Below are 22,403 nucleotides of genomic sequence, written 5' to 3'. Positions count from 1 at the left end.
AAGCAAACACCTCCCTACTCTGACCATGAGACACCTGCCATTTGCAGTCCTGTAGGCAAAGTTAAATCACAGTGGCTTCAACCTCTGAAGTATAACTCCCGAAATAGATTGGTTGCTATAAATAAGAATGCCTGGGACAGGTTGATTGTAGCCAGGAGCAGCAGCTGCACAGTTTATTTAAAGAGTTTACCTCCCATGCTTTAGGTAGAAGAGAAACAAAAACAAAACTCCCAGAACTAAAGTAGTTAAAAATGTTTTTGCAGAAACCTTCAGGGCTGCTACTTTCCCCCCTGACAAAGCTCCTGCGTGTTTTATTGCTAATAGGCCATCTCCACACTTGGAAACACTTCCCCAGCTGAATGAGTCAAAATGTATGAATGAACAATACTAACGTTTTACCCTTGATTGACATTAATCATCATTCCACGTTGTGCCCTGTTGTCAATAATCCAGCAGCTGCTCATTTGGTTATTTGTTTTAGCTTCATTATTGCACTAAGGCTCTTTTTCCTTATATGGGTAAATCCTCATCTCAATAAAAATGTTTTTAAAATTATCATGAATGCTATATCCACAGCCATAGTGACTACCTGCAGTCCTTTATAGCCCCGTAAGTTGCCCATTGAACTTCAGCTATATGGCAGCTCATGCCTTCTATTAAGGCACACAGAGAGCAGCCCAGGGCAAGGATGAGTGCAGTTCCCACATCCAGCTGGACTCAACAGGCATTCTGTTTTTTAATCCAAGTGTTGCTCAACCAGCAGTAACAGCCAACTCAAGGCCAACTCAGCTTGTGACCTGGACCCTACAGGCTTCCTCAAAAGTAACTCTCAATGTTTGATGGGGCTTTCATTCAGGTTAACGTGCACAGGATTGCAGCCTTTGCTAGCAATGAAGATGGGTCAAGGCACTCTGGCAGAGATGTTGCTGCCTACAGGGTAAGCAGAGTTCATACAGCTGCCACTCCAGCAAGCACCCTCGACAGTCAGGTAAACATCAAATCTAGCAGTCTGTGAATTAAACAGGATAAAATCTTTTCTTCCTGATTCTTCAGATTCACAACAATGATCAATTAAGATGTGACAAAAGGTATTGCAATGACTTCCTAATACAAGCAAGTATGTGATGCAGTGCTTCATAAACAAACAGAACACCTTCCATTCTCCTTTGTTACTTTGACATGACTTTATTAACATTCATTTTACAAGCACTTAATTCTGTCCGTCTTCAACTTTGTGAAAAGTGAATTGAAATATTAACAATTCCAGCAGTGAATGAAAATTCTGCTATGGTGCCCTCACATTTTTCTTTTTTTATGATGAACATCCTGAAGAAAATACAAACATAGGATTGTCATTTTGGTAATGCAATCAAATGGGCACCCATTTCTCGGTATCGCACATTGAAACATTTAACCATTTAGATCGGACACAAATTCTGTGTGTGCCTTAAGGCATTTACACTGGTTGATGCACTTGCTATCATCTACTAGAACTCAGCTTGTAATGTAAGACCAGCTAACTATCCAGAGACATAAACATGGTTCCTATACGTCATAGAGTAGCTTAACACACACCATGATATGAAATCATTTGCATTACATAGTAATTAAATTTCTTACTAAAGCAGCCTTCCCCAACCTGGTACCCTCCAGACGTTCAACTGAACTACAACTCACATCAGCCAGCATGACCAGGCTTGAGGGATGATGGTGGGAACTGGAGTCCAGAAACATCTTGAGGGTCCCCGTTGTTGGGGAAGGCTGAACTAAAGGAATAATAATGGACAAAGTCTGGGCGTTTGTTTCCAATTTGAATTACATACATCAACTTTGCCGCACAACACAGTTCTACTGCACGTGTTATTTCAGACATGCTCTAATTTCGTTTTCATTTAAAGTTGTTGCAAAAATAAATGTCACCAATGTGGAACACATTTGAGATTGTATAAAAGTACTGAACTGATATCCCAAAAACAGGTATATGTAAGCAGTACATAAGGAAAGACTAGTTTTAATATGAAACTGTCATTAAGTCACATACAACATAAAAAACACATGATCAAACTACGTATAAAATGTCACATGTACTTTTACTAGCAAGCAAGGCTATTATTTATATATAAAGAGAGGGGTACATATATTTTAAACATGACGTGGTAGTGTTACTATTAGATTGAAATGACATGCGAAATTGTCAAAGTTCAAGACTACTGGTTTTTTTAAAATAAAAAATATCAAGCCAAAAACATTTATGAAATTATTTCCCCTTATAATTAAAAAGTGTGAGAAATAATCCCACAAGTAATTACAGTATTTTATTGCGGGGCTTTAAGATAATTAGCTGCATTGCTAAATGTAGTCTCATACACCCTAACCTAAGAGCTTGTGGGAAAGATTGAGTGCTTAGGACAAATTTCGGCCTTGGAGGAAAGCAGATCAAGTGATGGTCGTGGGCCTACTGGGTTGGAGCCAGACCTCCATGTGCAACCCAAGCTGTCTCCTCTCAGCCATGTGGTGGCAACAATTAGTAGGCAGAATCCGTTTCTGTGTGAAGTCACACCTTACTGGATCAGGGCAACAGAATCCTAGCACTTGGAAGACAGATTAACCCACATCATTCAAAGCCATCATTAGTCACAGGCAGAGAATAGGAGTCAAGAAGAGGGAGAGTTGTCTACTGAGATGCCTGCAAAACAGTCAGCCTGAGAGAGGCAGGAATGCTGGCACCTGGAGCGTTGGAATCCATTGCCATCTTAAGATACAGTTGTCAAATTAGATATTTTAAAATATAATTTAGAGGGTTCTTCAATTGACGTAAATTTAGTACAAAGGATAGCTCGGTAAAGCATGAGACTCATAATCTCAGGGGTGTGGATTTGAGCCCCACGTTGGGCAAAAGATTCCTGCATGGCAGGGGGTTGGACTAGATGACCCTCATGGTCCCTTCCAACTCTACGATTCTATGATTCTAAGGAGCGAAATGACCACAGGGATAGGAAATTTATCTCCAAAAGACTTAGAGAGCTTAATCTATTTCACTTTGAAGAAAAGAGATGAAGAGGTGAGCCAGCTTATATATTCCTTTTGCATTATGCAATGCCTCTAGGCAAATATGTCAACCGATGCTATGGAAATGTGTGGGTCAGAGAAAACACTAAGAAATATGGAACTTCTCTCTGTGGAATTAAGAGCATGAGAAGAATGGGATGCTGGATCAAACTGGTGACCCACCTAAGCCAGCATCTTGTTCTCAGTGGCCAACCGGACGCCAGTGTTTGATGCTTGCTGCTGTGGTAAACAAGTGACCAACTTGCACACGACTTAAGGATAAATCAACACTCCGCAAGAGGTGGGCTTCTTGGCTCTTGAACCCATTGGTGTCTCTTTAACCAAGGGCGGCTGACCTATGGCACTACAGATGTTATTGACACCTCAGCAGCCTCATGATGATGGGAGTTGGAGTCCAACAACATCTGAAGGGCCACAGGTTAGTCACCCCTACTTTAACCCAACTTAGACAGTTATAAATTTAGGACAGCTGATATTTAAGTATAAAATGTGCAACAGATATACAGGATATTTTCTGACTTTGCTTTGGAAGCACAGAGTCCAACCCAGGGTTGCATTCCCTGCAATGGCACCCTGAAGGCTGTTTCTTTCCTTCTGGCTCCATTCATGTGCTTTGACAAAATATATCTGCAGTGCACCTGTCTTCTGCCTAAGTGAACACATTGTGGTTGACCCTCCAAAGGCAAAGCTGGTGGGAGAAAGCTGAACCAGATGGCCTACGAAGAAGGGACCCTTCTGATAAGACACTTCTCATCTGTCTTCTACTTAAGCACCTTCAAACCTTTTTCTCTAGCTACTGTTGCCAGTATTATCCCCATTTTGCTGACCAGTAAACTTCCTCCAATGCCTCAAGGGCCCAACTCACCAGGGCACTGCTGGCATACAACCAGCTTTTCTTTATTTCAAGAGAGGCTGCAGAGGCACAGATCCAACACTAAACTGAACCCACAGTCTGCAGCACTGGAATTCTACCCCAGTGGAATCTGACCCCATCAGCTTATGGGTTGCCAAGTTGCTCATTTGCCAGAGATTTCAGAGAGGTTTTAGAAGCTTTGGCTAATTAAAACACAGGGAATGGGAGAAGGGAGAGACATATGAGAGTGTGCTAGCCTCTACCCAAAATTCTAGATGAAGAAAACCTCAAAATCAGTACCTAGAACGAATTGTGATGCACAAGCCTTTACATATTTACTAATTTCCATACCCAGCCCACTGTTTAGGCCTGGATTTGTCTTTTGTAACAGTTGGGTACTATCACTCCAAATTGTTTGACACATGCTGGAAAAGAATGATTCAGTTGCTTCTTAAAGTACCACTGCAACTGAAGTACCACTGCACCTTGCACACTGGAAGGCTGCCTTGCAGAGATAGCCAGTTGCTGCTTTTCTCCAGAACCACGAAGCCTAGCATCTTGCTTTTTTACACAGAAACAAGAAGCCACGTCTCCAGGATTCCATGGCAGCAACCAAAAGTTGGAGCAGAAGTTATATATGTGCTCCTCTCTGGCTAAGCTGCATTTCTGCTTATTTCTAGATAAAATGAGATGTTCTGTTTTTTCCTGAATGATTGCCACCTATAAGTAAGTATGAAGGCTCCTGCTGTTGACTGCACCTGAGTTAAAAATTGATTGTACAAACATGTTGCTGAGGTGACGGCACCTAAATCTAACTGTGGCATTTGCTGCCGTAAGATGTAGTGATGGACACTAAGTTGGACAGCTTTAAAAAGGCAAATTCCTGGAGGAGAATAAGATTACCAATGGCTGACATTTGGGACATTTATAACTTTTATTCTAGGAGAAGGTTGTGATGACCAATAAGTTCTGATGACCTTGTTATGCTCAGGTCCTGCTCACGGCTTTCCCAGAAGAGGCACCTGGTTGGCCATTGAAAGAACAGGATGCTGGACTGGATTGGCCTCCTTTGGTCTGACCCAGCTGCAGGGCTCAGCTTACGTTCCCTACTGGTGTATAACGTTCACTGCCTGAGTTGTGCACCCTCATTACCTTATGGCAAGGCTGCCCCTTCCAGCACACATGTGCAAAGCTGCCTAAAGAGCAATGGAGGCACTCCAGGGCTCTAGTTTTATGATGACACTGATTTACTCTTGGTTTGGGGTGATAAAAGAATGCTGGGCGAAAGCCACAAACGCAAACAACATTTTCAAGAGAAAGTCCCACAAAACGTGTTTCTTTACATTCTCATTCCACAACACCGAATACAGCAGAAAGTTCATGTTGGGTGTGTGAGCACCTTGAAACAGCTCTAGAAGGGCTGCAAGGCACCACATTGAGAGAAATGTGTTGTCTGCAAAGGCTAGCCACCAGGCTACTCCTTGTTCCTGGCATAGCTACTTTCACCCAAGAGTCAAAAAATGAACCACAACTCATCATGGGGAAACAAACCCAGAGGTCACAGAATAAGGCACATTGTTGACAAAGGAGATTCAAGTGGTCCCAGCTAAACCTTTTAAGCCTTGAGGTCTCCTGCTCTGATTCTAGAGTTAAAGGCCATCATTGAGACCACAGCTATTGCAAGCACCTCAAACGCATAAGTATCTCAAGTACCCCAAATTTTCTTTACATATTTTTCCAACTGGCAGGGCATTTTCCAAAGAAAGAAGAGAAAAGCAGCCCTCCTCAAAAGAGTCACATGGGCATTATGCACAAGAATGCACCTCTTTCACTCAAACTGGAACTTCCCAAGGGTCTATGCAGTACAAACAATATAATGATGAGACATGCAAGAGAGCCCAGGTGCTCCTCTATGGCAATTACCAAGAGGATGCTCTTGAGAATGCAGCAGCAGCAGCAGCAGCAATGGTAGTAGGTTACACATATTTTGCTATTTTCCTGGAACCCTCCAGGGTGTGCTGGTGCATGGCCGCAAAAGAGAGAAAGTGCAAGCCCCTCTGACATCTCAACTTTGCCTTACGAAAGGGAAGACCATTCTTTGGTGGAGAGTCCGTGAAGAGGAATTTGGTTGGATAATTCAGAATCCCTACTAATGAGAGTGCAGAGTTGGCATTCAAACTCCCACAAGCTCTCACAGAGCTCATTTATATCACAGCTTACTCTGGAATAAAACTCACTTGCCTTATTTCAAAATCTCATTAACAGGCCAGGCTAATGACAGCCCACCTAGGCCTCTCAGCCCCAGCAGGATAGGCTGGGAGAAAGGCCTCATGAGGTCACAAAGAGGGGACTAGACTGAGGCACACACTGCCTCCTGTAGGTTACATGATCTCAAGAACCCAGGGCTGAAGAGGGAGGGAAGCTGTGCGGTTTACAGTCAAAATCACAAATGGATGTTTTGCTAGACAAGCACAGAGAATTCTCGAATTTTCTAAAGAGAACCCTCTTGTGTGTGGTCACTTCCTTTGCCTCCTCTGGGAGGGAACTCTGTAACAAACGAGACAATCCTTTTTCTTTCCTTTAGCCTGTAAGGAGACTCTCTCTTTCCACTATGCCTCCAAGCTGACCAGATGCACATGCTTTCAGCCATGTTAGTTAAGACTACCAACTTTTATTTTACTGTAACTTAGAAGTATTTTCTGCACACTAAAAGGTAAAGATAAAGGGACCCCTAACAGTTAAGTCTAGTTGCGAATGACTCTGGGGTTGCAGCGCTCATTTCGCTTTACAGGCCGAGGGAGCCAGCATTTGTCCGCTCCACAGTCAGTTTTGTGGTTGCTGCAGCCATTCTTGGATTTAAGCTTCAGTTAAACTAAGTATAGGCAAACTCGGCCCTTCAGATGTTTTGGGACTATAATAAATTATTATTATTATTATTATTATTATTATTATTATTATTATTTATATCCCGCCCTCCCCAGCCGAAGCCGGGCTCAGAGCGGCTAACAACAGTAAAATGATACAACATTCTAAAATCATTTCATTATAAAATCAATTCAAATCAGATTAATGGCAACCATTGGGCTGGAGTTTTGTGAGGATTGCCAAAGGAGGGGGTCAGGCTGTGCCCTGGCCAAAGGCCTGGTGGAACAACTCTGTCTTGCAGGCCCTGCAGAAAGATGTCAAGTCCCGCAGGGCCCTAGTCTCTTGTGACAGAGCGTTCCACCAGATCAAAGCCACAGCCGAAAAGCCCTGGCTCTGGCTGAGGCCAGCCTAACCTCTCTGTGGCCTGGGACCTCCAAGATGTTTTTGTCTGAAGACCATAAGGTCCTCTGTGGGACATACCAGGAGAGGTGGTCCCGTGGGTACGAGGGTCCTAGGCCGTATAGGGCTTTAAAGGTTAAAACCAGCACCTTAAACCTGATCCTGTACTCCACCAGGAGCCAGTGCTGCTGGTACAGCACCGGGTGAATGTGATCCCACAGCGAGGACCCCGTAAGTAGTCTCGCTGCGGCATTCTGCACCCACTGGAGTTTCTGGGTCAGTCTCAAGGGCAGCCCCACGTAGAGCGAGTTACAATAATCCAGTCTGGAGGTGACCGTTGCGTGGATCACAGTGGCTAGCTCATTCCTAGCTAACAGGACCAGTGGTCAGCGATGATGGGAGTTGTTGTCCCAAAACATCTGGAGGGCCGATTTTGCCTATGCCTGGTTTAAACAGAGAAGTGTGGGTTGGGTACAGCCCACAGAGGACTGACTCTTCTCTAGATGGGCTACAAGGTTAAATTCATCTAATTCAAACATCAAAGGCCTTGGGGAATTATAATTCAAACAAGGCATGCCAACAGAGCATGTACAGTTCTGCCCGCAGATATCCTTTGTGGGCCCCTCAGGCTGCCTGTGTGGAGTGTCTCCACCCCCATCGTTCAGCCCAGACACTGAGGTCCAGCTCCGAGGGCCTTCTGGCAGTTTCCTCACTGCGAGAAGCCAAGTTACAGGCAACCAGGTGGAGGGCCTTCTCAGTAGTGCACCCTTCCTGTGGAACGCCCTCCCATCAGATGTCAAGGAAATAAACAACTATCTGACTTTTAGAAGACATCTGAAAGCAACCTTGTTTAGGGAAGTTTTTAATGTTTGATCTTTTATCATGTTTTTAATATTCTGTTGGGAGGCACTCAGAATGGCTGGGGAAACCCAGCCAGATGGGTGGGGTACAAATATATTATTATTATTATTATTATTATTATTATTATTATTATTATTATTTTAATGAGAAAAAAATGAGGCTAAAACGCAGTAGAATTTCCACCAACCATCCATAGCTGCAACAGCTGCTCATTCCTCCAGCATTATTCAGAAATTCATGTGCTCTGTAAACCTCACTTTAGAGGAGATCAGTGAAGCTGCAATGTGCTGGAAGAGCTTGGGGTTCCCACGGAAGTGAAAAAAGACTTTTTGTAATGGAGAAAAACTCTGACCTAAGGTCTTTTCCAGACAGGCTTTAGATATTAAAGAGTTGGGAAACCTGGGCTATTGTTTGTGCCCTGCACTCTGGTCTCTGCACCTGATCTATTGTATCAAATCCCCAAAGGCAGTTACACTGGGGCGAGTAGAGGAGAAAAATGCTGGGCGTGACCTTCCCTTCCCTGGAGGGAGACATTATACCCTCCAAAGACAAGCAGTTTTCAAGAACACAGCCAGAAGCAAAACAAAAACAGCAGCAGAGCTGAGAATCTCAACTGGAAGCAGCAGAGGAAGGAGCAAGCGATGGCAGTGGACATCTGAGCGAGCAGCCAGGGTCCCAGCGCAGACCCTGAACTGTATGGGAAAGCAAGCACTGCAAAGAGCAGCTGAGCGGACACAAAAACACACTACAGCAAAAGTTTCAAACAAAGCCAAATGTGCAAGCTAGCTGTGATTGAGGGCAGGAAAAAGGGAGACAGAGGCTGCCTATGTGCAACAGTATATTCTGTACAGCAGGCACCAGAGTAAGTCCATGTGGAACCAAATGCACATTTCCAAGCCAAAGAAAAGTTAGCATGCTTAATAAGTCAAGTCCCTCTGAAGACAGTGGGACTTGAACAATTTACCATACTAGCAAATTTATCTGGATTACATTCATCACACAAAAAGGTCTAAAGAGCCCAGAACTCTAATCTAGCACCACAATGGAGTTCCAAGACAGCCAACACCGGGATGGCAGCATCACACTTCATGGTCTTGCAATGCCATTGCAGAGGACATGATGGGTCTTGGAAAGGGTGAGTGTGTATTAATATCACAGACATACAAACCTCAATCCCTTTTTGAAAAAAGGGAAGAAAAAAAACATTCAGGCCTGCTGAGCTTTTATGCACTTAGTCTTATTGATGCTCACTTGGCCAATGAAAACTACGAGAGTTCTTGCTGAGTAAATGTGTTTGGAAACAGGCTGCTAAAGACCATTAAAGAGATGCCCACTGAGTAAGTCTTCAGAATTCACTAAAAATGGACCTGTTCCTTATCTTCAAAGCTCACCAATATGTTCTGAAAGAGCAAGCTAAATCAAAATGTGAAAAGGAGGTTAATATGACTTGAGGTTTTCAGCTACTTATACAAATAGTTTGACATTCCTGGTGATAATTTTAAAATAAATATTGCTTGATCCTTCTCCCTGTGTCATGCCCTCAACCTTCAGAACTTAAGAAAGGCTCCCAAACAGAGGACAGAATTAACTCCCATGTACTCAAAAGATAAATCAGTATATGGTTCCTCCAACACTGCCAAGTGGAATAGCCCTGGGCAAAGTGATCCACAAAGGCAGATGTTTACATACCCCCAAACTTTCCATGTGAGTAAAGCCATATTGGCACTTAATCGTCAGTTGAGCATTTGCTAGAAGTTCTCCTGGTAAAATCTTAATGCACTTGGGCAGAAAGTGAAGACCAATTGCTGAAAAGAAAGCAAACAAAGCCCACCCATGACTGATAAAGGAAACACCGTACAAATGGCAGCCAGTTGAGTATCTGAAGGAACCAGGGTGGGCATCACGCATCAGCATTCAACACTAGTGGCCCAGCTGTTTCTCTGGTGCGCATCAGCTGAACATCCTTGTCCGCCATGCAGGTGTCACAGCCCCACACTGCCGATGCTTCTGCAGTGAGCAGTCCGTAGGCAGATTCCGTCATGCCCGTGCAGATCCGATGAAACCATTTTTGACAAGAAGCTTCACACAAGATGGCATCCTGGTCATCGTTCACTTCGTGGGTACAAATCCCACAAGGATAGACTGGCTCAGAGGCGGCGTGACCATGCTGACCAGGGTGCAGGGGCATTTTGCTGCCCTTCTCAGAGCTGCCTCCTTCAGCTGGACCTCGGCTGGGGAGCCGGGGCTTGTTCTGAGCCCCATTCGCATGATTGCTGTTCAGATTTTCAACATTTTTAGAGGGGATGCTCTCCTGGTTTGCTGGGTTATTTCGATTCACAGTCTTTATATCTGTGTTTCCTGAGTTGGCAGAGTCCTCTGGGCCGTGCAGATGGTGTTGTGGCGGGGGGTGGTTGTGCTTATTTGCACCTTGTTTTTGCAAAGGCTTTGCCTGGTTGTAATTGTTTGGCGAGGGAAAGAAAGAATGGTTTGACTCCATCTGGGAATTGTTGAAATTGGGGTTGCCGCCGGGTCCAAAGTGCAATGGCATGTCATGGGGTGACATCTGTGTCGTGTTCTGTGAAGGAATGTGACCAAAATTCTCACCAGGGTTCGGCCTGAAGTGTTGGCCGGACATGCCAACATTCTGATTCATGTTACTGTTATAGGAGGGCTGGTTTCCAAAAGACACATTTTCATGTGGCCCAAAGTTAATTGGTTGAGGCCGGTTGTAGACCATTCCCACTGGGTTCTGGGGAAATGGGTGTGGCTGGTTTCTAAGTGGGTAAGTAGCACCGTATGGTGAGGACATCCTGGGAACCATCTGCGGTGGCATCCTGAACGTGTTGTAGCCTCCAAAGCCTGGGTAGCTGGGATTGGCAAAATATGGGTTCCCCAATGGCAACGGCTTGTAAGAAAGATTGTTGTAGTTGTCATCAAACGGATTTGCAGCTACAAGGTGATCAGAGCTGGGATTTGGTGGAGGCGCATATTCAGATGGTGGAGGAAAGGATGACCCCTGGAAATGTTAAATCAGAAATCAAGATTACTTGGAATTCCAACAGAAGAGAAGGCCAAACCTGAGGATCCCCTCATCTCATGAAATAAAACATCTGTGTCTGTTACAAAGGTGGGTTGCTGGCCTCAGAATCCATTTAGGATTCCTCCACTGCAAAAGCATTAGTCTTTCCATTCTTCATAGTGTGCCCACTCCTGCAGCTGCCACCTGCACAAACTCCCTGTCAAGAGGACCACAGTACTCACATACAAGGCTGGTCACATATTGGTCATCACCTCAAACCACCGGTTGGTCCCTTGGTTCAACTTACAGCCAATACATTTTTGCAAGCTGACTAGGTGTTAAATACAATTATCACAACTAGAAAGAGATCTGTTAGACTGTAATGTTAAAGTGATGTCTAAAATGTATAATGATACACTGGGCAATAGATATCGGTCATAACATAGAAATGGAAGCATGGGAACAACTGTGGAATAAAGATATAAAATTTACAGCATGCTATGGTATAAGAGAAAATTATATGAAAATGTTATATAGATGGTATTTAGCACTTAGCTGACTTGCAAAAATGTATAAATCAAAAGTGAATTAAGTGTTGGAAATGTAAAGAGAAAGAAGATACATTTTTTCACAGGTGGTGGTCTTGTAATAAGGTTAAAGCTTACTGGGAAAGCTTTTTTCTTGGGAGTTATAGGATCAGAACTACAGTACCTACACAGTATAGAAATTTATTTATGTATGCAACTACAGCTGCAAGAATGTTATTTGCCCCAAAATGGGAAGAAGATGTCCCGATGAAAGAAGAATGGATACTGAAACTAACGGACTACGTAGAAATACTAAAGCTTATCAAGACACTAAACTTATAGGAATGGAAATGGTTTGTTGAATATTTACAAATAAACTGTAAACAGATTAAGACATTGGCAGGATTATTGTAAAAACCTGCAGTTTCAAAAATATATATGAAAGCAGATGATGAATGTGAAAATAAATATAAGGAACCACAGATAGGAGGGGGAAGGAAGTCGAGGTTAGAAATGTTAGAATTATTGTTGAACTATTGTTGTAATGTATATAAATGGAAATTATATTTTTTTAAAAAAATTAAGGAAAGAGATAGGAACTCCCACAGGGGAAGAGTCAGGCCAGTTTAGATGTTCCAACCAAAGGGAGGAGGCAGAAGGCAGCTTACCTGAACATTCGACTTGCGCTTTTTCTTATCTGGACTGCCAAGCTGCACACCTGGGCCTCCTAACCCATCCAATCCACCGTCACCACCTATAAAATTTCAAAAGTATACCGTTCTGTAGTTAACTTTTTGACAAAATTATGGATTGTGCAGGCAAGTCAAGCTGTTCAATATGTGTCTATGTAACATGCATTTACTTAGCATTGCTGTCCAGAGAAATGGCAGTACAGAGAACTTCTGCAATCAGACTAAGATACAGTACAGTACTTCACATAACTTAAGACATGTTACTAGTAACCAGTCTTTTCTTTCACAGGTGAACATCAACTGTGTCTTCTCCTATGGATTGATACCTCTCTCACACTTATATGGGTGCTGTGTTCTGTTTTGTGTAGATTCTAGCCAACTACATGCCTTCAGAATTACATGGTTAAGCTACTGGGAGGATGCACAAAAATACAGTGATACCTTGGTTTACAACCATAATCCACTCCGGAGGTCCGGTTGTAAACCAAAACAAGTTGTAACCCAAGGCACACTTTCGCCAATGGAGCCTCAAAAAAAAAAAGGGGGGGGTTGTAATCCAAAAAAACAGACACACACTTCAGGGTTTGACGTGGTTGTAATCCAAAACAGTTGCAAACCAAAGTACCACTGTATGTGAATATGTAGCACAGTGAGAAATTGGAAACAGACAAGACTTGGAACTTTGCAATTAAGACACAGCTCTCTAAGGTGAAGGAAACACTCCAAAAATGACTATTCTCTTTAGTACTCTGAGAATCCTGTGGCCCCAAGTTAAATTAAGGCTTCAGCAAGTGATGACAATTAGTGATCTCAATTAGTGATGACAATTAGTGATTAGGGAGCTTTAAGACCTACAATAAAGCTCAAACAACTAAGTTCTAAAAGCCCAACTAAGTTCCTAAAGCTCAGCTAACCCAGGACACAGCCAATACTGAGAAAAGGAAAGGTGGAACAGAGTGTGGTTTTTTGCATATATATTTCTATTTGGAGGGACACTTAATGGCAGGAAAATGTTAATGAGCTATTTTAGCCATCTGTATGAGGGCTCATTGAAAGCTCAGGCCTATTGCACTAAAAGCTTCACACTGCTTGTGCTTGTCTGGTCATCAGTTTAAATCTACAAGACTGTAGCAAAGGATTTTTTTCTTATCAGAGGCATCCTTCATAATTAACGCAATTGATGATCCTTGCAGCAACAGCTCCAACTTTCTCTGTCAAGCAGTTCAACACATACCAAACTTCCACTTCTGTGATAACCATGTTTAGGACTGTAAGCTTGCTGTACCCTCTGCCAGGAGGACACATTCAAAAGCTTTCCTTTGCTATAGCACTTTTTGCAGAAGGAGGGGAAGTGTTGCATCCTGAGAAACAAGGTATAACCTAAAAATGCTGAAGTGAGTAACTTGGTCTTATCTGATGTGGACAGCTGTGACAGGCAGCCAGAGCGTGGCTGGTGGAATCACAGGGGCATCCTGTCTCTCTCAGCATCCGGGCCATGATGTCCCCATGCTTACTTGCCAACAGATGCACCAAAGTGGATGAAAAGCCTCTGTTTTCTCTGCTGTTTAGAAGACAGACGGCAACTAACACGATCCAGTGTTAAACTTGTATAAAAGCAGCGTTCATTAGCTGAAGAAGGTGCAGCCCATCAATGGTGTCTCCGAAAAATCTTACACATCACTTGGGAAGACAGGTGAACTAATCTCAGTGTACTGAATGAAGCAAAGATCACCAGTGTTGAAGCAATAATTCTTCAACATCAACTTCGTTGGACTAGTCATGTTGTGCAGGTGCCTGATTATTGTCTTCCAAAGGAACTACTCTATTCTGAACTTAAAAATGGAAAGCGTAATGCTGGTGGTCAACAAAAGAGGTTTAAAGACTGTCTCAAGGCAAATCTAAAAAAATGTAGTATAAACTGGGAGCACTCCAGTTGGAGAACAGCCTTTACCAAAGGTGTAGTGGACTTTGAAGACACTCGAACTCAGAATGCAAGGGAGAAACGTGCTAAGAGGAAGGCATGCTTGGCAAATCCACACCGTGATCAACTCCCACCCGGGAACCAATGTCCCCACTGTGGAAGGACGTGTGGCTCCAGAATTGGCCTCCAGTCACTTACGGATTCATTGTTAAAACCCTGCTTATGGAAGACAATCTTACTCGTCTACGAGTGATCGCCAAAGAAAAGAAGGAGGAACAAGACTGGAATGCAACTGAGACAAGTCATTCCCTTTTCATTCCAAAAATTCAGCATAGTTGGAGCCTTAAGATGTTTTGCCTTTAGCAAGGTAGTTCGAAGCTTTGCAAAAAAAGACACCACACCAGTCCCTGCTGCCTGTGTGCCGAGCTCCTGACCCTTCTCCATTCAAGGTGCCTCAGGAATGCTCCCGGGCTTGCTGGACGGTTGTCTGCTAGTCTGTGTTCTCCCTCTCTCTCAGCGCCCTTCCCCGGAAGATGACCCTTGAGGCCTACGAGTGAATGGGTGCATCTCCCAAGAAGGACGGGGCCCTTTCTCAGCCACACGGCAAACAATCAACCCCCAACCAGCAACCCCGCCGCCATCCCGCTTTGTCCTCCCCCTGCCGCCCAGGCACCAGCCCTGCAGAGGCGTCCGAGGAGCCCCTCAGAGAACCCTGGTGAGGGAAGGCCCCCCTCCTCCCGCAGAAGCCACGGCGGGGCCGAGGCGCCCCTTCGGGGGCTCGAGAGCCGGGAGGGACCGGGAGGCTTCCCTGGCCCGGCCCGGCCGGAGGGAAGAGAGGCCGCCCCGCTCTCCCGGCGGTGGCCAGGCGAGGCGAGGGCGCCGCCACCTCCGGGCCGGGGCCTCGCGCGGCCGCTCCTTCCCACCTCGGGGCCTCTTGAGCGCCGCGGCGGGGTCCTTCTCGTGTTCCACGGACATCACCGGCGAAGCATCGCTCCAGGCCCCGCCAGGCAGCAGCAGGAGCGGCGGCGGCGGCGGCGAGAGGGCCCGGCGTGGGGCGGCAGCGGGGAGCGGGAGCCGCAGCAGCCGCGCCCTTGCGTGGAGACCCCCGGCGGGGGAGAAGGGAGGGAGCTCGGCCGGGCAGCTCCGCCCGCGGCCTGGCTGGGCCCGGAGGGGCCGCCGCGACGCCCTCCGCAGGAAGGAGGCAGAGGCGGCCGCGCTACCGGCCCATCCCGGGACTCCACGTGTCGCCCAGAGGCGTGTGCACGCCGCCCGCTGCTGCTGCTGCTGCTGCTGCTCCTTCGGCTCTAGAGGAGGCAGGTTTCCCCGCCCGGGGATTCGAGCAGCGGCTTCTTGCAAGCTCCTCGGGGCAGGGGCTCGGCCTCTGGCGCTCTGCGGGAATCGCTGGAGGAAGAGCGGAGGGGTCGGCCCCAGGACTTGGCACCGGAGGAAACGTGTCCGAAGGGCCGAGGTGTGCGACTACCGGCCCCAGCCTCCAATCCTGCCAAGCTGCTGCCCGCCCTTGTCTTCCAGGAGAGCCTGAGCTCCGTGGGGGGCGCCCGCTTCCTCTGTCCCTCCCGAGAATGCCGCTCAAGTCACTTGCTAGTTCCAAGAAGTTGGAAACACTTTGTTAAAAAAGGAACGTGCATATCTCCCTGAACTACAAAGCTTTTATGTCCCTGAACACCAAAATAAGATTTGGGCGTGTTCTATAATTAATTGTCACTTTAGCAGCTGGGAGACAAGTGTAAAGTAGAGGCACTTGGGCTGACTGGAGATGCAGTAGTTGATCCAGACTGAATAGATCTCTATGATCCCAGGATTCAACTCTCTGAGTTCAGTGAGAATTTCCTTCATTCAAATTGGCCATGCTTGTGAGACACTCGTAAATGTGTGATGACATTACAGTATTGTACACAAACCTTACAAAAGAAGGAACTGCCACCACAAAATATGCTTTGGGCCACCCCAAATCTTATGCCCACCCATTCAGGGGTGTGACTTCTGCAAGCTGACATGGGATCCCACCTGTTCCAGAGCTTCATCTGGGTCTATGGCATAGAGAAGGGCATCTGTACATGCCAACAATAGCTGAAATACATACGTATATAAAAAAACAGCCAGGTCCCACCCCAAATTATGCTTTGGGCCATCATACATCATAAACCCACGAATCCAGGAGGCTGTCCTCTGCAAGGTGACATTGGATTCTTCCCAGCCCAGAGCTTTCTGTGGGCACATAGTACAATCAAGCACGTTTATGCATAGCCGAAATACGTTTTGAAAATTAAGTAATGGGGGATGGGCACTTCAAAATGCTTTGGGCCACCCGCAAATCATGCATCGAGGAGACTGTCCTTTACAAAATGGCACTGGATCCTGCCTGCCTGACATCTCCCAGTCCAATCAGTTTCAGAATTGCTTTTGAAGCTTTTATCCAGAAAGGTATAAAAACTGAACTCTTGATCCCACACAACCTGTTCTGGTTTGCTGGGTTCCACTTGCTGCCTACAGTCATTTTTTCACTACTGCCTCTAAGATCTTCCTCTGCTTTTCCTTTGCTTTCAACTGCTCCTCTGGGTCCCTGCTTGCTGCAGCTGCTTCAAAAGCCCCTTTCAGGACTCTACTACATTCCTGTTCCTGAAGCCAGGATCCTGGCCCCAGCTGCTCAGACCAGGGCTCCTGCCTGCCTGTCCAGCAGTTTCCTACCAAACCCAGGGGCTTCAGTGTGCCTTAGTTCTCCTTCCTCAGAAATGCCTGCTAAGACAGGCAATGTATATTTTGCTACCTGACCTGTCTTTAGGAGATCCTTCACCTACAAACGGTAGCCTCTACATCTGACACCCTCTTCCCTGCATCTTTGAGCAGTTGTGCATTGTATTTTTTGTTTCCTCGGGGTGTGTGACTGACCATGTTTTAGAAACCTCCCTGCCCAGCTGCGCGTGACTCAGGCTTAGTCTGAGCCCAGGGACGAAGAGCATGGTTCCCTCTGATTCATATCAGCAGGAGGAGACGCACTTAGAATCATAGAATCATAGAGTTGGAAGAGACCACAAGGGCCATCGAGTCCAACCCCCTGCCAAGCAGGAAACACCATCAGAGCACTCCTGACATATGGTTGTCAAGCCTCTGCTTAAAGACCTCCAAAGAAGGAGACTCCACCACACTCCTTGGCAGCAAATTCCACTGTCGAACAGCTCTTACTGTCAGGAAGTTCTTCCTAATGTTTAGGTGGAATCTTCTTTCTTGTAGTTTGGATCCATTGCTCCGTGTCCGCTTCTCTGGAGCAGCAGAAAACAACCTTTCTCCCTCCTCTATGTGACATCCTTTTATATATTTGAACATAGCTATCATATCACCCCTTAACCTCCTTAACCTTAACTTGAGGAATCAGAGATGGGGAAAGGCTATGCAGGAGAGCCTGTTTGGTGAAGCCCCTTGCCTCTGCCTCCAGACCTGATGAGGCAGCAGGAAACCCTTCCCAGACTCTGGAGGATGAAGGAGACTCAGGCTCAGAGGCCAGTCCTGTTGTGACAGAGCATGATAGCTCAGAGGAGGAGGAGAATAGTCAGGAATGCTATTCTAGGACAGGGATTCTTGAGAGCAGCTGATCCTCTCAACCTCTGCTTAAAAGCTTGGTGGCTAGACAGGGAAACTTGTTGGAACAACCTTGCAGCTCCCAAACTCTTGCTACTCATGTCAAGCCTCATCTGCACCATATATGTGAAGCACTATTATGCCACTTGAACTTCCTTCAAAGAACTGCAGTTTGTTACAGGTGCTGAGCGTTATTGGGAAACCTAAAATTCCCAGAGCTCCTTGGGAAGATGGGCTGTTAAACCACTCTGAGCATCGTAGCCATGTGAGGAGGAGTCTCCTGACAACTTTTGGCCTAAATACCATACTATTTCCCTCATGATACTTTGGGGGAAGCCATGGCTAATAGTGCTTTAAATGTATGGTACGGATGTAGCCTGGGACTCTTGAACCTTTGTTCAACTGGGTTTATTATGCCTGCTCCTCTGTCTTGTAACAGCACCTGGACCGGATTGATTGTGCTCCTCACTAGCCTCCTGAGTTTGTACAATTTGACTGCCACAATAAAAGTTTTCTTCTTTATTTACAAGGAAACACCTTTTTTGGTCTTGAGAGGGAGCCAGTGGGCCATCCTAAGTAGCACTGAGCACCTACTCCATCTCCTGGTGGGTTGGTGTTGGTTTAGTCATGATTAGAATTAATGATGGAGGGCACAAGGAGAAGGGGGCGACAGAGGACGAGATGGTTGGACAGTGTTCTCGAAGCTACAAACATGAGTCTGTCCAAACTGCGGGAGGCAGTGAAAGACAGAGGTGCCTGGCGTACTCTGGTCCATGGGGTCACGAAGAGTCGGACACGACTAAACGACTAAACAACAACAACAACAAGAATTAATGAGCTAACTTCCTCAAACCATATTGTTACTAAGTTATCCCCATTATTGCTTTCATAGGTATGCATTGTTGCAGAACTAACCCCTACTGGAGTGTTGGATTTGTATACCTGTATTTTGATTGCCTTTTGTGTGTGCAATAAACACTCCTGTTTTAAGACCTGTGCAAGTTAATGGGTAAATCTGCCAAAGCACACTGTTGTTGCTCTCCAAAAGATCCTAATTCACGACGGTCCTAGAACATGTTTGTGAAGCTCCTGTCCCCTGCATTCTAATACAGTGGTACCTTGGTTCTCAAACGCCTTGGTACTGAAATGCCTTGGTTCTCAAACACCAAATACCTGGAGGTGTGCCACTTTTTGAACGTTTTTCGGAAGCCAAACGTCTGATGTGCCTGTCAGCTATTGTTTCTGGGGCACCTGCACCAATCAGAAGCTGCACCATGGTTTTCGAACATTTTGGAAGTCAAATGGACTTCCAGAACAGATTAAGTTTGGGCTTTTGTTTTTGCTATTTATTCTGCTTTTTTTTTTTAAGGCTTTTTTAGTTAATTTGTTTTTGTGACTATGCGGAACGCAGTTCTGCTACTGATTGTTTGATTGTGTGACTCTGGAAATGGATAAAAGCCCCCCATTCAAACAATGACTATCATCAGTGCAAGTAAGAAAAAAATGTAATTTTAATTTTTATCATCTACAATACTGTTTTGATTATTGCTTTCAATTTATGTATGGATCAATACAGTGGTACCTCGGGTTAAGTACTTAATTCATTCTGGGGGTCTATTCTTAACCTGAAACTGTGATGGCCTGGGAATCCGATTCAGAGGCTGAACCAGAGGAATCCCAGCCTGCACAGGAGTCCCCGCCTCCAGGGCCGGCTGAACTGGGGCAGGGCCTTGATTCTGAAGCGCCTACACCTGTGCCGGATCCTCAGGAGCAGGCACCAGGTGAATCCACTCTGGCTCCAGAGGTGGCTGAGGACACAGTGCCTACAGGTGCGCCTCTCCCAGCCCTGTCAGGGGAAGGTGAGTCTCCCCCTGTGTCCAGTAACCCTCCAGCTTCTCCTGAGCTGCAGAGGCTCAGGGCAGAGAGGCGGAGGGAACTGGTTTCTCCCAGGAGGAGTGCTCGCCTTAAGGCCAGGAGAGGCGGGTCTCCTGGGGGCCGGGACCGCCCCTGGCCTCAGAGAAGATAAAGGCCAGTCAGCCCGGTCCTAGGTTGCGGGAGCAACGTCGTTGATGAGCTGTTTCGGCCAGCATCCAGTCCTGTTCCCCCAGAGTTCCTGTCCTTGCCCGGCTCCTCGCTTTGGACCCCGCTTCGCCCGTGGAGGACTGTCTGCCTACCCTCGACTCAGGTCCTGGACCTCGCCCCATGGTAACCTCCCCCCCCCCGGACCAGCACAGGAACTGTTCTTAACCTGAAGCACCACTTTAGCTAATGGGGTCTCCTGCTGCCGCTGCGCCACCAGAGCACAATTTCTGTTCCCACCCTGAAGCAAAGTTCTTAACCCGAGGTAATATTTCTGGGTTAGCGGAGTCTGTAACCTGAAGGGTATGTAACCTGAAGCGTATGTAACCTGAGGTACCACTGTATACAGAAGCACAAACACAGCCCCATACCCCAAATGAAAGCGCTACAGAAAAATGGCAGTTGCCCTTTGAATTTTAAATCCCCTTAGGAAACAGCAGCCTCTATAGGAAAAACAGTGTAAGTAGCAGGCCGGGCTCTGCAAAAGGACTTGTCCACACCTCAGCCCTTTTGCAGAGCCTGGCCTGCTACATCAGGGGGCAAAGCAGAGACACACACCTTGTGGAAGTTGTTATTATTAAATGTATTTATTAAAGGTATATACTGCCCTTAATCCACAGATCACAGGGCATTGATGACATAAAAATGCAACATAAAAGCACAAAATATATGAGAACAGCAAGAACAAAAAGTAAATCAATAATCCACCCCCATATAATAATGTTATTCATTAAGGTCTATAAACTTTTATGACTAAAAACACTATAAATGTTCGAATAAAATGTTTTTAGAACAAAATACCTAAAGAAGGTTATCTACCCATAAATATAGGACTATGTGAACATATAGGACTTGTGCCTCTACTGTGGAGGCCGGGGACGTATGGCAGCCACATGATGGTCAAAGAGGGGGTCTTGCTGTAACAAGAGAATCCACTGCTGGCCGATTTTGACACCTTCAGCCAACAGCTCCAAGCCATGTACACAGATGGCCAACCGCCTGATCCGGGAGCTGAAGCAGGGGAATCGGTTGGTGGGGAAGTATGCCAGTGAATTTCAGCTGCTGGCACAGGAATTGGCCTGGAATTAGGCAGCTCTAGTGGACCAGTTTCAAGAAGGGCTTTCAGACCCGGTTCTAAACAAACTAGCCCACACAGGGTGCACGGCGGACCTGCAAAACCTGATTCACCTGTGCCTCAGGATTGATGGGTGCCTACAACAGTGCAAAGCCCGGGGCAGGACCCATCTGGTGGCACTTTCTCCAGGGGGTTCTGTGCCCCAACGCGCTCTGAAAGCGCCTCTTGCTGAGGAGCCACTGCAAATAGGGGGAAATCGCCCTCATCTTACACCGGTTGAGAATGAAAGGAGACGCAGAGAGGGACTGTGTCTCTACTGGAGTCTGGGGACATATGGCAGCCACATGCCCATCAAAGAGGGAGTTTGCTCCCTGCCGGGGAAGCGGAATCCCCCTGGCTTAGGTGGGCTACTAAGCCGGGGTCTGGACTGTACTTCTAGTATGCCTTGCCCCACACCCTCCAAGCACCTGGTGGTGTCTGTTGCCCTGACAGCTCCAGGGAGACCAGCCCTGCAGATAGATAGATAGTTTATTACGGCCATAGGCCCATATTCAATACATCATACAGCAAAACAGGTAAAACAGGTATAACAAGATTTTGAGTTGTCATTTTGTTTTCCTTGCTTTTAGCTTACTGGTTTATTGTTTTATTATCTATTGTTTTATGGCTCAACTCGATTTAGCGTAAGAAGGAACACTAAACAAGATAGATTGCAGCCTTTGCAACTAACGCACAGTTTTCATCCATTGAACATAAGACCTGGCCTTGACTTGATAGAATGCTTCTAATTATCTGGAATGCCTGCTAGAAGGAAAAAACGAGGCATTAAGAGGCAAAACAACATAATTGGGACTCACAATTCCACCAACGCAGAGAAGAGGTGGAAAGCAAACACCTTCATTCCTAGCGAGAACCCTGCTGCAACCCCCGACGGAGCTAAAGAACCGAGGTGAGATTTTTACCAACTTGACCTTTGCAAGATAAATAATGGTGACGACCAGGAATGGCTGTAGAACATCAGGCTCTTATCGGAGTGATCTAAGACCTCTCTCTAAAAGAGATACCCTAAAGTGAGCACAAACAAAAAGCACTCGGCCCTTTAAGAATAGGGGTAAAGTCGACGAACTTCCGGTCAGCGCCAGCGACTAATGGCGGATTCCCTTTGATCTCTGGAGGGAATCGGCTCTGCGGGACTGGGTCTTGCCGCTGTGGCGAAGCGGGGACCCGAAAAAATCACAGGCGGTGAAGCCTGTGAACTTGGAGACTCGGCGGGCACCATTTGCGTCCCGTCCCCCCCGGCTGCGAAGGAGCCTTTTTAAAGGCTTCAGAACGGAGTGGGGGTGAGTGGCGCGGGGCTGAGAGTCGTCTACCTTTTCTGTGGAGCGAAGCCGCATGGCCATAGTCGGAGAGCGCTGATTTCTTTCTGGATAATTGGACACTAAAGCAACT

At 46.2% G+C, this 22,403-nt stretch overlaps 1 protein-coding gene across 3 annotated transcripts; it reads right to left on the bottom strand.

Annotated features, from left to right (window-relative positions):
- Positions 1–1,165: 1,165 nt before the first annotated feature.
- PYGO1 (pygopus family PHD finger 1) lies at positions 1,166–15,284 on the bottom strand. 3 transcript variants are annotated; one of them, XR_008327463.1, is made up of 4 exons: positions 15,130–15,284; positions 12,262–12,347; positions 9,737–11,063; positions 1,166–1,326 (listed from the first exon to the last, which is right to left on the bottom strand). XR_008327463.1 is itself a non-coding variant. In XM_053364260.1 (3 exons), the coding sequence occupies exons 1-3, from the start codon at positions 15,179–15,181 to the stop codon at positions 9,948–9,950; spliced, it is 1,254 nt and encodes a 417-aa protein (XP_053220235.1). In that variant the 5' UTR covers positions 15,182–15,284; the 3' UTR covers positions 4,833–9,947. The 3 variants fall into 3 exon arrangements, 1 of the variants encoding a protein (XP_053220235.1); XR_008327462.1 differs by lacking the exon at positions 1,166–1,326 and adding an exon at positions 4,833–8,343 and having other exon boundaries at positions 8,400–11,063; XM_053364260.1 differs by lacking the exon at positions 1,166–1,326 and having other exon boundaries at positions 4,833–11,063.
- Positions 15,285–22,403: the final 7,119 nt, after the last annotated feature.

Source organism: Podarcis raffonei, chromosome 14, assembly GCF_027172205.1.
Source record: "Podarcis raffonei isolate rPodRaf1 chromosome 14, rPodRaf1.pri, whole genome shotgun sequence".
Taxonomy (NCBI): Eukaryota; Metazoa; Chordata; class Lepidosauria; order Squamata; family Lacertidae; genus Podarcis; species Podarcis raffonei.
This window is presented reverse-complemented; position numbering and strand designations above follow the sequence as displayed.

Coding starts and splice junctions, on each gene's coding strand:
- PYGO1 (XM_053364260.1), bottom strand. CDS start 15,181: ATGTCCGTGGAACACGAGAAGGACCCCGCCGCGGCGCTCAAGAGGCCC. Junction 12,348..15,129: donor GGCGCTCAAGAGGCCCCGAG/GTGGGAAGGAGC, acceptor GAAATTTTATAG/GTGGTGACGGTGGATTGGAT. Junction 11,064..12,261: donor AGCGCAAGTCGAATGTTCAG/GTAAGCTGCCTT, acceptor TAACATTTCCAG/GGGTCATCCTTTCCTCCACC.